Raw genomic sequence first — 15,567 nt, 5'->3', positions numbered from 1 at the left:
TAGATGCAGACTTGGCCCAAGGGAATTACCCATAATGCATTGCACTGTGCCATTAAACACGGGCTAGCCAGTAGAAGTATGGCGACGTAAAAAAAGGTCAACAAAGAGGACGGCACGTGGGTGTTCAGCCTGGTGAATTATATGTACTCAGAAACATTAAGGATTAAGGCCTTTGCAGATTAAAGTACACTGAGAGTGGGCGATATTTTAGCAATTGAAATGAATTAAATCGACCTTGTGGATGAGGAGATGGCACCGTTTTAGTTTTGAAAAAACACACTTCTCTCATTGTCGGAAAAGGAGAAAAAGGAGCTTTGAGTTTATAAGGACATGATGACGATCTGATGACATGTTAGGTCTCATTCATGCAGAACATTCATGAAAGATTCAGAAACCTTTGAGGTGCATTGATGTGTTTCCTACGCAATGAATTGTTTCCCTCACAGACTGACCGTGTGCAGAAAGCCAAAGAGACTACACAATCAAGTCTTTACCATCTTAAAATGATGGGGAGAATTTAGCTTTTTCATGTCTATGAGTTGTGACCACTTCGATCGCAAAGTTTCCTTTTGAGATGGTTTCATATGAATATTTTTATAGATAAAATGTTACATTATGAAATATCTCAAACCATCATTTCAAGTCAGATTATCTCATTGGTTTCAATATGAAAACTAGAACATTTAAGATAACCTGAAACTACCAAAATGTGGTTATTAACATGAAGCAATCAGACACAGGGCTCCTGTATACGTCACAAAATATTATTACAAACTATATCTTCTGTATGTTTTTCATGATTATCCTGCTTTATGTTGTCCTGATTCATCAGTGTTTGGTTCCCTCTGGTTTCTCAGCCTTCAGTCTGTCTTGATGAGTGATATGATGAAGCTGTGTTTTCTACTGATGCCATGACATGAAGACAGATGGATCAACTGTCATACAGCTGAATACAAACAGAAGACACAGGAACCATCAACATGTCTTTATGATGCTGGATATTTATTGCAGTAAATGTGAAAGCTTGCAGTGGTTACAGTTGATGAAGACGAGTCCAACTGCAGCTCTTCATGTTCACTCTGAACTACTAGAGTCTCACTCTGAACTACTAGAGTCTCACTCTGAACTACTAGAGTCTCACTCTGAACTACTAGAGTCTCACTCTGAACTACTAGAGTCTCACTCTGAACTACTAGAGTCTCACTCTGAACTACTAGAGTCTCACTCTGAACTACTAGAGTCTCACTTGACACACAAAGGGCTTCCACCAATAACATGATGCATCGTTCCAGAGTCCCCAGCCTGTAAAACAGAAAACAGGACAGTCATGTGATTAATGAGATTTCAGGGTTGGTGGTACTGAAATGTCTTATTGTCATGTTGTCTTTACACAGTGTGAACTTGCTATGAATGTGTGTACTTACTGCATTATACTATATTAATGTATGCTCCTGATATGCCTCGTCCTTCACTTAAACCCTCTCTTCATGTTGAGGAAACCCAGGACTCTGAATATATTCATGTATTGTGTGAAACAGTTGTGTTAACGTCTGTATGAAGTCAACAACTGACTGTCAAATCAAATGAAGTTCAATTAAATAATATCTCAACAATATTGATAGTCAGTTTTCAAATTGAATTAGATGAATCATAAAATAAAATGATCTTGTTTCAAGTAAAATATGGGATGTATTTATGAATGAATGAAAGAGTGAAAGAACAGAATGATTTTGAAAATAGTGACTTAAAATAAAGTAATTCATCATAGAAAAATGAATTTTACTGAATTCACTGAAAACACATTATATTGATCTCATATTCTAAAAAGGGACTTTATCTGTGGTTATTAAACCACTTGTTTCAGCTCTATTCCTCTCTGTTTACATCATTATTGGACAGTAAATGAATGTGTTAGCATTCTGATCATATTGAGCTCTCAGGTTTATTTCCTGTACTTCATCTCAGATGTGAGTGGGTACGTTTGATCAAAGGTTCTGTGCTTTGTCTCGTAGTGGAGCTTCACATTGCTGCTTTTAATAATCATCTCGGTCTCTGAACATATGAGACGTCACGAGGCAGGAAGTTGATCAGAATACATATTTGGTTTTCTGAGTAGCGTCACGTGAGATGATTTACATGCATGTAGTTGGTGGTGTGTTTCTTGGACCGCTGAACGAGTGCCCTGAAGGCTGGACAAGCTGAAATAGAAGCTCTTCATCAAAATGTAATAATCAATGATCTCTGGGTTCAGGGTTCAGATACAACGCGTCTAGGACCGGATCCGGACCACGGTCCTCCTATTAGTGACCCCTGCTTTGTTGCAGACATACAGACATTACATACTCCGGTGTCAGAGAGGTGTATACAGGATGGACTTCCCAATCTGACACAGTATTTTAAATCAGTGTGACATGAAGAGGTTCAGTGAGGTTTAAATGCAGCACCTTCCTTCATGCTCATCTGGACTGTTTTCTTGAGCTACTTTAATAATCATCCACCAGGGGTCATGAAAGTGTCTTTTCTTGAGGTTCAGAAGTCTACGTTCATCTCTATTAAGTTATAACCTCTCCTCCTGAGTCTTTAGTTCACTTACCCCCGTAGTTCATCTCAACGCAATACTCATTCGCCCAAGAGTTGTCCGGTTGGCCACGATACCAATGGGAGTAGTCGTGTTTAGTCCCATCGGTCCAAACAAATCCTTTGCTTGACTGAAAACAAAAAACAAACAATGGATGACCTGAGGATGACCACTGTACTATATTCATATTCATATTGTAATTATTACATTGTAGGAGTCAAATCTGAATCTGCAACATAACATTAACATGTGTCAGCAGGTTAATGCAGTACTACAACATGGTACTCTGAGGTAGAAGTACACAGTAAGTAGTATTCAGCTCAGTTTGGATGTCTCTATTTTATTTTGGTGGACAATTCATGAGAGTAGTAACATAATTCAATAACACATGTTTACCTCTGTGATTTCATTGTAAACACATTAGAGGCACAAACTGAACAGAAACATTCACTTCTTACCCGATGCATTCCGATCCAGTATTGAAGTCTTGTAGTCGTAGCCCTGTACATGGCACATTCCAGTTGACACAGCTCAGCAAGGCTGTGGATTGATATCAGCTCTCCATTACGGGAGATCTTACAGTGTTTCTGTAATCAAAAGAGATAATGAGGATTATTCTTCATCCTCATTCCCTGATTTGAACTTTCTTCTCCTGACCTGAAGTCATGAAGGCTGTTCAGTTCCCTTCTGCTCTGAGGAGAATTCACAAGATCACCCTCAACAATATAAAGATGACTTCAATTCATTTTGACTGCTCATTTTTCTCATCATTTAATTTTCCTGTTTCCCATTTCAATTTAAATGTTTGAATTCAAGCTTGTAATGACATTTTTTTTGGGATTCATTATGATGAAGATTTTCTATTATTTTCAAAATGCCAAAAGTATAAAAATTCATTTGTCAATTTTTGCTCTGGGTAAATGACCCTCCATAGCTGTACCTGCTTTATTAAAACACTTGATTATACTTGAGAGTAAATGGACTTCTCCTTTCTATAAATACAGCTTCCACAGCAAGTGATGAGACTGTGTGAACAGGAAGAGGTCAAATGTACTGTCTGTAGTCTGGTGTGTGTTTGTTTTTATTACCCTCGCTCTTTCATTGGTCAAATGTGACTTGTGGAACACCTTCACACAGCGGTCATTACCGAACTGGACCCAGTTAGCATCAATTCTACATGGTTTGGCCGGATATTTGGTCCGACACATTTCTCCAGGATTCCCTGTTTCACAGAAAAAAAGAAGTGCTGTTAGTTTAGTGTTCCTGGTGTCTGTGTAGAAAGTGATTTAGTGACAGTTTGGTTCTTACATTCTGCAGAGGCTGACATGGACATCAGCACCACCAGAAGAAGGACGGCAGTCACCACAACAGGAGGCATGGCTCAGGATTCACTGACTCTCAGAACTCTACAACTGGAATATCACCTGGAAATGCCACACCGTTCAACCCCATTACAACAAGACACTTCAGTTATTACCAGTTTTCTAACCCACAGATCAGATTAAAGTTATTTCTGTTCTCTAAAACCTCCACCAAGAGACAAAGAGGACTCACCTCAAGTGTCTTCTCCCTCGTTGCATCTCATACTGAAGGTCTGTTTAAATACCTTTCACAGCCATGCTTAAGGGTCTGAATGTTAAAACATGAACTACTTCAATAACACGCCTGTTTAACTTCCACGTCATCCCAGAAGTAGGATCCACCTCTATTCAGTTACAACATTATAATACGAAGCATCCATGAACAAACAAAGCACTTCTTCAATACTAGGTTGAGTGTTGGCCAGTTCATGAGTTGCAGCTCTATGAATGTTTTCTAAATGTTGATATGTGGAACGGCCTGTATAGGACTCACTAAAAGAGTTCTCAAAGTCCATATTTTGCAAAATATATTCACCAGCTGGACACTATGGTCCCCACAGCCCACCCTCATTATAGTTCTTATCATTATAGCTCATCTTGATGCAGGATGCAGGGGTTCTATTGCTGTACTCCAGGGGCCACATTCACTAACTACTGGGGTTTGTTTGCATCCAATTCTATCAGTTTCCCTCAGAGAAAGTCACACATATTATTTGAAAGAATGTATTTCTATGTTTCAAGTGATAATTCAACTTGAACTTTGATGGAACTGACAGCAGGTTGGTGAGTGTGTGTGTCCTTGTATGAATTGCATTGTGGGGTCAAAGATCTTTACACAATGTCCATTATTCAATATTAGGGTTAAAACTTGACTTTTTAGGGTTCAGTACATTCCTGTCTACAGTTTGTGATCGCTCTAATAATATTAATGTATTCATGATCAGCACCCCAAAACGAAGGGTAACTTCCTTGCGTGGAAGATGAATGTGATCAAACATCCACTGGGCATTGCCAGAGCTCAGGGAGGAACCGGTTGACAAAAACCTTTTAGCTCATAGCATGGTGGTCGTCCGTAGTGGGTTTGGATCACGTGTCCGCACCACCAAACAGGAACGCAGGCTTGAATTAGTCCATCATATGAGCTTCAATGTAAGTTAATGCCACCAATGAAAGCACAAATATTCAGAGGACTGAAGTGTGCAGACATTATTAGCAAATGTCTGTATGGATGGTAAAATATTAAATACATTTAAAATATATCTGTCAGTCACAACCTGGCTCAAGATTGGACCGCATGGAGAGACCCCACATGTGGTCTGGGTTTGTTTTAGTCAACTGACCAATAAATAAAGCTAAAAGCCCAAAAGGTGAAAGTCAGGAGACAGAAAGATCCCAGAGTCAGTCCAGGTGAGCGGACCAGCTGACTCCACCCTCCAACCCCATGCAGGTAGAGGACAAAGAGTCGTGTTCAGAGGAGCTGATACTGTTTCAAACTGCTGAACGCCCATTATTAGTATTCATTTCTTCATCTAAGGATGATTCAAGTTCATCATGTAGATCTCTGTTTGCTGTGAAAGCCCTTCAGGGTGAGGAGTAGTCCTGCAGAAAACTAGTTTAATGATAAAAGCAAACAGAAAGATCAACTGTCTATTCTAATGAGTAAAGTACAACACGGTGCTGCTGTGTTTAATAAGAAGGTTTTATTCTTCTTTTTTTACCATCCAACTGCCAACAATGATGAGCAACTGGTGCCACTCAGCAGTCCATGTGATGTCAAGCTGACATCAGCTGACCATCACTGTACAGACAATGACAGACATGTTGACTTCCCATAAGTCAGCAGGTTCCTGTCTGCAGTTTGTGATCGCTCTAATAATATTAATGTATTCATGATCCGCCTCACAAAACGAAGGGTAACTTCCTTGCGTGGAAGATGAATGTGATCAAACATCCACGCGGCATTGCCAGAGCACAGGGAGGAACCGGTTGACTTCAGGTCTTTTTTATTGATGTTGGCAGAGCAGACAGTCTTTAGAGAAACACGGTGGTGAAACAGGACAGAAAGAAAGAGCCTGATCTCACAGAAATATGTGAGAAGACGAAACCCTCTTAGCTCATAACATGGTGGTCGTCCGTAGTGGGTTTGGATCACGTGTCCGCACCACCAAACAGGAACGCAGGCTTGAATTAGTGCATCATATGAGCTTCAATGTAAGTTAATGCCACCAATGAAAGCACAAATATTCAGTGTGCAGACATTATAAGTAAATGTGTGTATGGATGGTAAAATATTAAATACATTAGAGCAGTGATTCTCAACTGATGGGTGGTGACCCATAAGTGGGTTGCAGACCTGTTTTCAGTGGGTCGCAGATCCATGCCTGGGAGGAAAAAAATTGTAAGAAAAAGTCCTCTGCTTTTATTTTGAAGCGGATGTTTTATTTTGAAGGGGAGTTCCGTCTATTCACAGTCCTTAATGCTGCGTTCACACCTCGCTTTACTTCCGTGAGTTTTCCTCACCGTCCATTTGTGATCTGCGGAGGGGAGGAGGGGCTTATCGCCATGGAAACATCCACCATGGAAGAAATAACCACTATTTCTGCTTTGTACTTGTTGTGGAAGTCCCAAACATGTCAGAACATCATCCTTGCGTCTTGGTTGATAATATTCTCCTGAATGAGGCAAACTTTTTCAAGTTGCGCCATTCGCGTCATTCACGCCGCCCGGAGGAAATGCTTGTTACTCACATCCATGTGCACTGACTCTGCATTAATGTACTCGCAACTCCAGACTCTGAGACTCTTGTCAGTTAATGTTGTAAACTTGAATCTTTTTTTAATTGCACTTTTTAGTTAATTTATTTTGAGTTTGTGGTTAAAGCTGCTTCTGGAGACACTGAATGTTTCCATCGTGCATCATTGGTCATAGACTCAGTGAGTGAGTATTCTCAGCTAAAGTTACATAAGTTTAGTCTTTTTGAAACTGCTTCTCAGTAGTTGGACTTTTTTATTTCATGTGTGTGCATGAAAGCTGTTGAGTGTTTAAAAAAGGCTGAAGTTACTGAATTTGTATGTGTGTTGTATTATTATATATTTGACATATTACCATGGACATTTTGGTTTTTAAACGACTATAAAAGAGTATTACACGGACTACTAGTCTGTTCTAACACTCCTGCTTCGAGCAGAGCGGAAATGGTTTCTCTTATGCCCGATGTCAGTTCTTGAGATATTGTCGTTCGTGCTGTATAACTCAGTGGCGGGCCGTGCATTTCCTCCCTACGCCTTCAATGCCGTCTCTACACATGAAAACACATGAAGCTCTGGCGTAAGTTCAGACAGGAAGACCATCCCCTCACGCTATCGGCTCGTCTGCCTCTCACTCGTACTGTCCCTCACCAGCAGCACACCCAGGTGGCGTAGCTCTTACTGCGAACATCACAACTCTATACCGGAGATCACCGTCAGAAGAGTTCGACTCTAATGCCGTGTTCACACCGCTCTTACCGCTTCAGTTTGGTCGCGCGAGTGAAACGAGGGTGTTCACACCAAACGCCACAAAGACAAATCGCGCCGCCACAAGGGGGGCGTGGCTTATCGCTGTCGGGTCTCTCCGTGAAAAAGAGCTTTCATTTCCGGTATCGACTATGGAATAAATAACCACTAGTTCTGCTTTATACTTGTTGTGGAAGTCCCAAACATGTCAGAACACCAAACGCCCTCGTGTTTGGGTTCATAACATCATCCGTAGCCGCACACAGCTCGGTGAATTTCACCAACTCCTCCAGGAACTGCGTCTGGCTTATCTCCGTAAAACGGATACCGATTCCTTCATCCACCATGGAAATAACCACTAGTTCTGCTTTATACTTGTTGTGTAAACTCCACATACGTGGGAACATCAAACTCTATGGTGTCTGGGTTCATAATATTATCCGTAGTCCCACAACATTGTCTGAATGAAGCCGCTACCAGCGCTACTTCTGGCGGAGCAGCAACAAGAAGGCAAGACGGCGGTGGTGACGGGCGGAGCTTCTCAACGCTGATTGGCTGACACAACTATGAGTTGGGAAATTTCAACTCTTGATGCGTCGCGTCCTTCGCTCAGTGTAAACACAGCATAACAGCTGTTAAGAGGTGCGCACACCGGCCGCGGCATGCGCCCTAGAAAGTGTCCCAGGAGTTACTGTCAGACACTCAATACACGGCGCGTTCATACAGCAGACGCCACTCCACGCCAAAACACGCAAAAAACTGAGCTCCGCCCTATTGACACACTGACCAATCACAGCGCATAATAATGGTCACGCTGGGCCACTGACCAGACGTCCAAGCCACCTCGATGGCGCTGCACGTCAAACAATCCGCCCAGCTTGTCAAACTAAAGATTGGATTTGTTGAAGTCCATGACAATCAAGCACAACGTCCACTCTCTGTGTACTTTAATCTGCTAAGGCTTAAACTGCTTTGCTGACAGTCTCACTCTGAACTACTAGAGTGTCACTCTGAACTACTAGTCTCACTTGACACACAAAGGGCCTCTTGCTATGACACTTCTCATCGTTCCAGTGCCCCCACTAACACAAACAGAAACACAAACAGAAAACAGGACAGTCATGTGATTAATGGGATTTCAGGGTTGGTGGTACTGAAGTGTCTTATTGTCATGTTGTCTTTACACAGTGTGAACTTGCTGAATATATTCATGTATTGTGTGAAACAGTTGTGTTAACGTCTGTATGAAGTCAACATCGCCAGACATCGCCATTCTACCTTTCCTCAGGTAAGTCCCCTGCAGTTAGCATGGCATTTAGTTTTTACAACATTTTCCTGTTGGGAAGAGCCAAAATAAAATGATATTATATTCTGCTATTTAAATTATGATTTAACATTTTTTTATTCCATATGGAACATGTTATGAAACTAGACCTCTACCAGCATGTCACTGGTTTTATATTACTTCTTGCATTTGTCTAGCTATCCAGACGTGCATGTTTGTGTCTGATTAGATCATTTTGTGTAAAACTCTTTGCATAGTAGATTGTTACTAACTCATGTTAATGTGTCTACTCAAGAGTTCCCCAGAACTGCCCACGGTCATACAAGCTGATGTCCTTTGATCCTGATGGCGACAAAGTTCAATGCGGAAATGGAAATATCTTAAATTTGGAGTGTGGCTCGTGTCACCCACCTCCAGGCTTTGCCTTAGATCAGGTTAGTTGAAATATCTATTTCCTAATACATTGTAATACCTCACTTAACCTTAAAATGTTCACATTCTCAGGGCTCTTGCACACTACACTACCAAAACTCCACAGCAGACCCCAGTGTTTTTTTTATTTGAGTTGATGGTGGAGGACTTCCTGCAAAGGCCCATCACTCTGGCCTACACTGATGGATCCCAATCTGCCAGGGCCCCACTGGTTATGAGGCATAGAAGAGAAGCCACAGTTTGGCCCGGTTGGAGCACTACAACTGCCCCAACTACAACATCCCGGTGGTACATTACTTCGTGGTGGCCCATCACAACTGCCGCACAAAAAAACACCACATCACACCCAACAACTACCGCAGCACCAACAACCACCATCGCAGCACCAACAACCACCACCGCAGGACCAAGAACCGCAGCACCAACAACAACCACCGTAGCACCAACAACCACCACCGCAGGACCAAGAACCGCAGCACCAACAACCACCAACACAGCACCAACAACAACCACCGCAGCACCAACCACCGCAGCACCAACAACAACCACCATAGCACCACCAACAACCGTAGCACCAACAACAACCGTAGCACCAACAACCACCACCACAGGACCAAGAACCGCAGCACCAACAACAACCACCGCAGCACCAACAACAACCACCATAGCACCACCAACAACCGTAGCACCAACAACAACTGTAGCACCACCAACAACCACCACCGCAGCACCGACAACCACCAACACAGCACCAACAACAACCACCGCAGCACCAACAACTGCAGCACCAACAACAACCACCGCAGCACCAACAACAACCTCACCGTACTCTAGCACCCCCCTGCATGCCAACACTCCTCCCCTCAGTACATTGCCATTGCAATTCTCCTTTCTTGGTGAGTTATTTTTGTTGTGTGACAACATTTTCTATGAGTCAATCCACAAAAACTAAACAAAAAACTGTTGCTGCAGTGCCTTCACTGTGATGAGACTTTCCTTCATGTTGCAGCTCTGGCAACAATGTAGTGAGATGTTACACACGACAGAAGCCATTGTTTTAGTGATCTTAAAGTCCCTGAGAAAAGTTTGACTAGAAACTAGCTTTAGATTTTCTACATTTTATTTATTCAGCAAACCATTGCCTGTCAAATTCGTTTCCTACAATGAATGCGTCTGTCCTGTTAAAAACATGTCTCTTTAAAACATCAACTTTTCATGAACAGCCATAGCCAACCGGAAAATTAGTCTTTGATGAAAATGAGTGACACTTTTTTGATCCACAGTCAGCAGCAAAGTGTCAGTTTTAAGTATTATTTACTTATTGCACTTTGGAATGTAAAGTAATCTTCTATTTTTAACTCCAGTGGACCCACCTGCTCCCTTGTGTGAGGAGGGACTCTACTTGCCAAAGTTTGTGTACCCAACACCTTTAAATGGAGCCCGGATCCAAGCAGAGGTCAACAAAGAAGTGGAGATCACAGTCAAAGCACAAACGTCACACGCAACGTGAGTGAGACCCAACGTGATCAGTGTTGCCTCGAGGCGCGTAAGATAACAGCAGCCATATGGAGTCAATACATCTCTGGTTTCCTTCTTTTGTTTTCACACAGAATACATGATAGTATCATCAGTGGCCCACTGAATATCACCAAGCAAAGGAACACACATGGGGAGTTCGTCATCAGCTGGACGCCTATCGAAGATGACCTGGGAGATTTTTTCTCGGTTTGCTTTGCTGTTGAATCGATGACCGGGTAAGCTTTGGGCTCCTTATGAGGGAATGTGTGTGTGTGTGTATGTGCCATGATTTGACTTTGTAACACACTCTTTCAGGTCTGCTGTAACCGCTACCACACAGCATCACCATCACAACAACTGTAGCGTGAATGGTGGTCTTGCCAGGGAAAGAGGAGGGTTAGGGGGGAGAGTAGGAAAGGCAAGACCTCGCACCTAACTCGGTGGCACTCCGTCGGCTAATTATCCTAGTGATCCCGGAGGAAATAACAATCCTCATCCGATATTGGCATAACGCCTTCAGTCTTTTATCTCACCCCCTGCTAAATTGTTTGGTTTTTGTGTTATTTTCAAAATAAGTTATAGGTTTTGTCGAGGGTGTTTTACAGCTTGCGCTCTAGGTCCCCTGCGGTAGGCTGTAACTCCCAACCCTAATCAAGCGAGTACGTATATCGTCTATACCTTCTCTCTACCTATTTTGACACCATCTCATCATTATGACAAACACTGCAAAAGTCTTCACCCAAAGACACTTACCTATAGTCTCTTTGGTAGATTCAGTCGTCACTTCTGTATCTCACGGTGGATGAACTGGGAAAGAGGGTTTAAATTGTTTTAAAGAACCAGAACCTTTGGTTTGGTTTCAGTCCCTTACGAATGGTTAGGCCGAGTTTTTATTCAAAGTTTATCTTACATACAAAAAATTAAATTCAATCAAACAGTTTAAAAGTCACAAGTAACTAAGATAAAGGGTTAAGTTTTTAGAGCTGGTGAGTGAACACCTCTTCTCTCTTGTCTACTCCTGCACAGAATTGCCAGGCACCCCCCAAAAACATGCATTCCTACCCCCTCTTTTATACACCAGAATACATAAGTCATCCTGTCACCAGAGTTGGACAGAGGAGGTTTCACTACCTTATTTGGTAATACTGCCAACAACAAAGGAGAGAACATTTAACACATCTCATTCAAAAAGAGTATATAACATAGCAATTTATAGTGTCCTATGAATTTTATGTGGTCTAATCACAAACTAAAACCAAACAGTATATATATATATATATATATATATATATATACACACACAAATGGTTATATAGAAAAAGAAAATGATTATACGGTTATAATAGTTAGACCTTTTTACTTTCATATTTTTCCGTCGGACACTCAACACAACGTCTTCACAGTAAGTAACACTTCTCTGTTTGGTGTTTTTTTCTTTAGCAACAAGGTAGAGGTTAAGAACAATTAAGAATGATTCAACCAATTAAGAACATAAATAATTTAAATAATTCACATGTCATTAAAAATTTGAGAAGGAAATGTGCATTAAAAGTTAGAAAACCCAATACTTGATAGACTCTGGATTTTCAAACTTAATCTCAAATCTTGAAATGAAATATATTTCATTCATGAACACAAGAGATCAAACATCAACATGAAGTCTTATCTTAAAGGTGCAAAATATGACATTGTTGCACAAGCCTTTTAGTTTGCACTGTTATCTCTGCTAACGCTGGTTAAAGTTACCTACCTAACAAACTCACTTTTATCAGTTTGATCGTAGCTCGGAGACAACAACAGCAGTAATAATGCAACAGTCATATCAGCCTAACTGAAACAGGAATTCAATCAGTGTTCATCAATGCTCCTCAGGTCTGGCATCTATCAGTCCGAGATGAGGTGTGTTCTGGTAGAAGTCCGAAAGAAGCAAAGTGAGTCTACTTTAATGTTTTATTTTATAACTACGGCTGTAATGGTGTATATTTTCACCAATTACTAAATGCTAAATACGGAGTTAAAGGGCCAAATATATTGAATAAATATGTCTGCAAGACATGTACTTCTATAAAAGTCAGGATGCCTCCTGGATGCCTCCCATTAGAGGTTTTTCAGGCACGTCCAACTGGTAGGAGACCCCGGGGAAGACCAAGGACACGCTGGAGGGATTATATCTCCCGGCTGGCCTTGGAACGTCTCGGGGTCCCCCAGAATGAGCTGGAAAGTGTTGCGGGTGTGAGGGAAGCCTGGGTCGGCCCGACCCCGGATAAGCAGCTGATAATGGATGGATGGATATGTTTGAAATATTTAAAATCCTGAATTGTTTACATCAAGGTTCACTAGCTTACAGTCTTCTTCTTCCCAGTGTTTGCTGAATTTCTTGATGGCATAACTGCCACCTGTAAATAAGTGGCATACCATTGGTTTAATGTGTATTTTGAACAATCTCTTCCTCTAGTTAATTCCAATGTGATCTGCACCGAGTCCACAATGACCGTACATGTTGAGAAAGCTTCATTCTCTGGACTCCATGAGGACCATTTGCGGCTCAACGACGACACCAACATCGCCTGCAGGCTGCAGTCCAACAGCACTCACATCTTCGCTGTCATCCCCCTCAACAGTTGTGGCACTGAGATCGAGGTAACGCAGGGTTTTGTTACCGGCTGTGCTCTTCTCTCGGTTATCGGCGTTGCCTTTATCTGGCAGTATGAGGACTGACTACATAACCTTTTCCTCTGCAGGAAGACGATGACAACCTGAGGTTCAAGAATGAAATCACCACGTTTGACAACGCAACCGACGTGATCACCAGGAAACACCTGCTGGAGGTGCAGTTCTACTGCAAGTACCACAAACATGGAAACGTGACGCTGGGCTTCACAGCACACAGGAAAAAGGTCACAGTGTGGGACCCGGGGCTTCGGCACGTTCACCTACCAGTTTGAGTTCTATCCCAATAACCAGTACCAAACCATGGTGGATCCAAATTCATACCCGCTGGTGTATGAATTAGGGAACCGGATCTACATGCAGATAGAGGCCACGTCCTCCATCAACAACACCGTGCTGTTTGTGGAGTCCTGCAGAGCTACACCATATGACAACAAAAACTACCAGCAAACCTACTCCATCATTGAGAACGGGTAGGCATGAGGACACCACCTAGTGGCAATAGAGGACATGACAGTATTTGTAAAGAGTGGTGGTTTTCTTTCCTGTGAGAGGTTTGTCACTAACTTCCCCGTAAGGTGTGGATGACAGATGATGAATTTGTAGACGGTGGAGTCATAGATGGAAATGAAGTGTCTGAAAACAAAACTAGAAAAAGGTGGCACATAACATGGAACACATGAACACACAGGAACAAAGATAATCCGACAGGAGACAAGGGAAGGTGGGGGAGTATATATAGGAGAGGGGAAACACAGGTGAAGGGAATGACAATCAGGGGACACCCATGTGAGTGGCTGAGGGCAGGTGAAGGGAATGACACAATCAGGAGACACACACACACACACACACAAACAATTAACCGGGTGTTACAGAAATATGACCTTGTCAGTAGTATATAATGTATACTTATGCGCGTAACACCCTCGTGCACGCGTGCACATTTTTAAAAAATATGCAAATTTTTTTTTTTTTTTTTGAATTTTTTTTGGGTATTTATGTCCTATAGTAGTGTTCTATTATCATTTTAAGCTCGTACACATTTTTTTTTAAATATGCAAATTTTCTGTTTTTTCAACAAAATAAATCCTTACATTTTTTTGGGTATTTACGACCTAGAATAGTGTTCTATTATCATTATAAGGCTGCTTATGACTTTTCGGCATATTCCGAATATGTCCTGTGAAATGGATGAAAAAGGGGTGTGGCCTTTGGGTTGGGTATCCATCTTTGATTTCTAGCAGTGACCAGTTGTTGAAATAAAGGGTTTTTTGTTCATGTATTAACATGGTTGTCATTTCCTGCGGTAATTTTTTGAGTGGACTATGCCCTGTGGGCATTGTTGATGAGTTGCATGACAGGAATCCTTTGTGTGAAAATGTTCGGGGAGTGTCTTGAGAGTAACATATATTGAACTGAACCGCAGCTACTAGTCCTCTTTCTCTGTGGCAGACCGATCGATAAAGCTGACCAAGTACCATAGAAATCTGTTTGTATTTGTTGGAGGCCCTGTTTCTTCATATATCAACAATGTCTCTCACTCTAACGATACATGATGGTGAGTAAAATGTTTTAATATGTTTTATACAGGCAATATATCTTAAAGTTGTGTAATGATTATTTTAAAACGAACATAGTAATGCATGCGGTTAATAATGTTTTTAAATTCGGAGAGTGTGAGATTCATGATGATGATGATGATGAGGAGGAAGCCCTGTTTTTTGTAATTTAAAAACTCTATATGGAGTATATAGAGTTTGACAAAAGGCCTGACTCTCCAGGCCTGACTGTCCAGGCCTGGGGGTTCATGAGGAGAGAGCGCATCAGTGGCGTGCCTAGGCTAAAACACCCGGGGCTTTAGCCTCCAGGTCACACCTCCAGGTCGCACGTGACGTCATTCACCCAAAACAGCGGAGTCAGGCAGCAGGCGCACTTGACAACAGCAAGCTGCTGTCTTTGTGTAGTACAGCGGTTCCTAAACTTTTTAGGCCACGCACCCCCTTCTACATCCCGACCGGGTTCACGCACCCCCAATCCCCCACACCTTAAAAAAAACGCAACAGAGCCTATTTATAGCCGCATAAAATCGGACCAATGCGAGAGCTGTTTGCTCATTATAGATAGATTTAGTCCGCTGTATACATTTCAGTGACACAAGGCGTCACTTTTAAAGAGCATTAAGGGCCGTTCACACCAGACGCGACTCTCAAAAAAGCGTCGCTAGCAAAA

The 15,567-nt window shown here is 42.0% G+C and overlaps 1 protein-coding gene and 1 pseudogene across 2 annotated transcripts; one reads left to right on the top strand and one right to left on the bottom strand.

Moving 5' to 3' along the window:
• Positions 1-981: 981 nt before the first annotated feature.
• LOC306748309 (C-type isolectin Sp-CL4-like) lies at positions 982-4,161 on the bottom strand. Its single transcript, XM_079231464.1, has 6 exons — positions 4,133-4,161; positions 3,887-4,002; positions 3,667-3,800; positions 3,037-3,165; positions 2,594-2,708; positions 982-1,302 (listed from the first exon to the last, which is right to left on the bottom strand). Exons 2-6 carry the CDS (start codon positions 3,954-3,956, stop codon positions 1,235-1,237), a joined length of 516 nt encoding a protein of 171 aa, XP_079087590.1. The 5' UTR covers positions 3,957-4,002; positions 4,133-4,161; the 3' UTR covers positions 982-1,234.
• Positions 4,162-12,562: 8,401 nt separating this feature from the next.
• Positions 12,563-13,815, top strand: LOC306747440 (ZP domain-containing protein-like; annotated as a pseudogene). The gene is made up of 3 exons: positions 12,563-12,599; positions 13,124-13,308; positions 13,410-13,815. The product of its transcript is annotated as a ZP domain-containing protein-like (transcript).
• Positions 13,816-15,567: the final 1,752 nt, after the last annotated feature.

The sequence above is a fragment of the Taurulus bubalis genome, assembly GCF_910589615.1.
Source record: "Taurulus bubalis genome assembly, chromosome: 15".
NCBI lineage: Eukaryota > Metazoa > Chordata > Actinopteri > Perciformes > Cottidae > Taurulus > Taurulus bubalis.
Note: the sequence above shows the minus strand (reverse complement) of the source record. Positions and strands in the feature narration are given on the sequence as shown.

What these genes read in the sequence shown, in the direction of transcription:
- LOC306748309 (XM_079231464.1), bottom strand. Translation starts at nt 3,956, where the DNA reads ATGCCTCCTGTTGTGGTGACTGCCGTCCTTCTTCTGGTGGTGCTGATG. An exon ending in TGACCAATGAAAGAGCGAGG is followed by an intron (nt 3,166 to 3,666) that starts GTAATAAAAACA and finishes TTTTGATTACAG; the next exon opens with AAACACTGTAAGATCTCCCG. An exon ending in ACTGGATCGGAATGCATCGG is followed by an intron (nt 2,709 to 3,036) that starts GTAAGAAGTGAA and finishes TTTTGTTTTCAG; the next exon opens with TCAAGCAAAGGATTTGTTTG.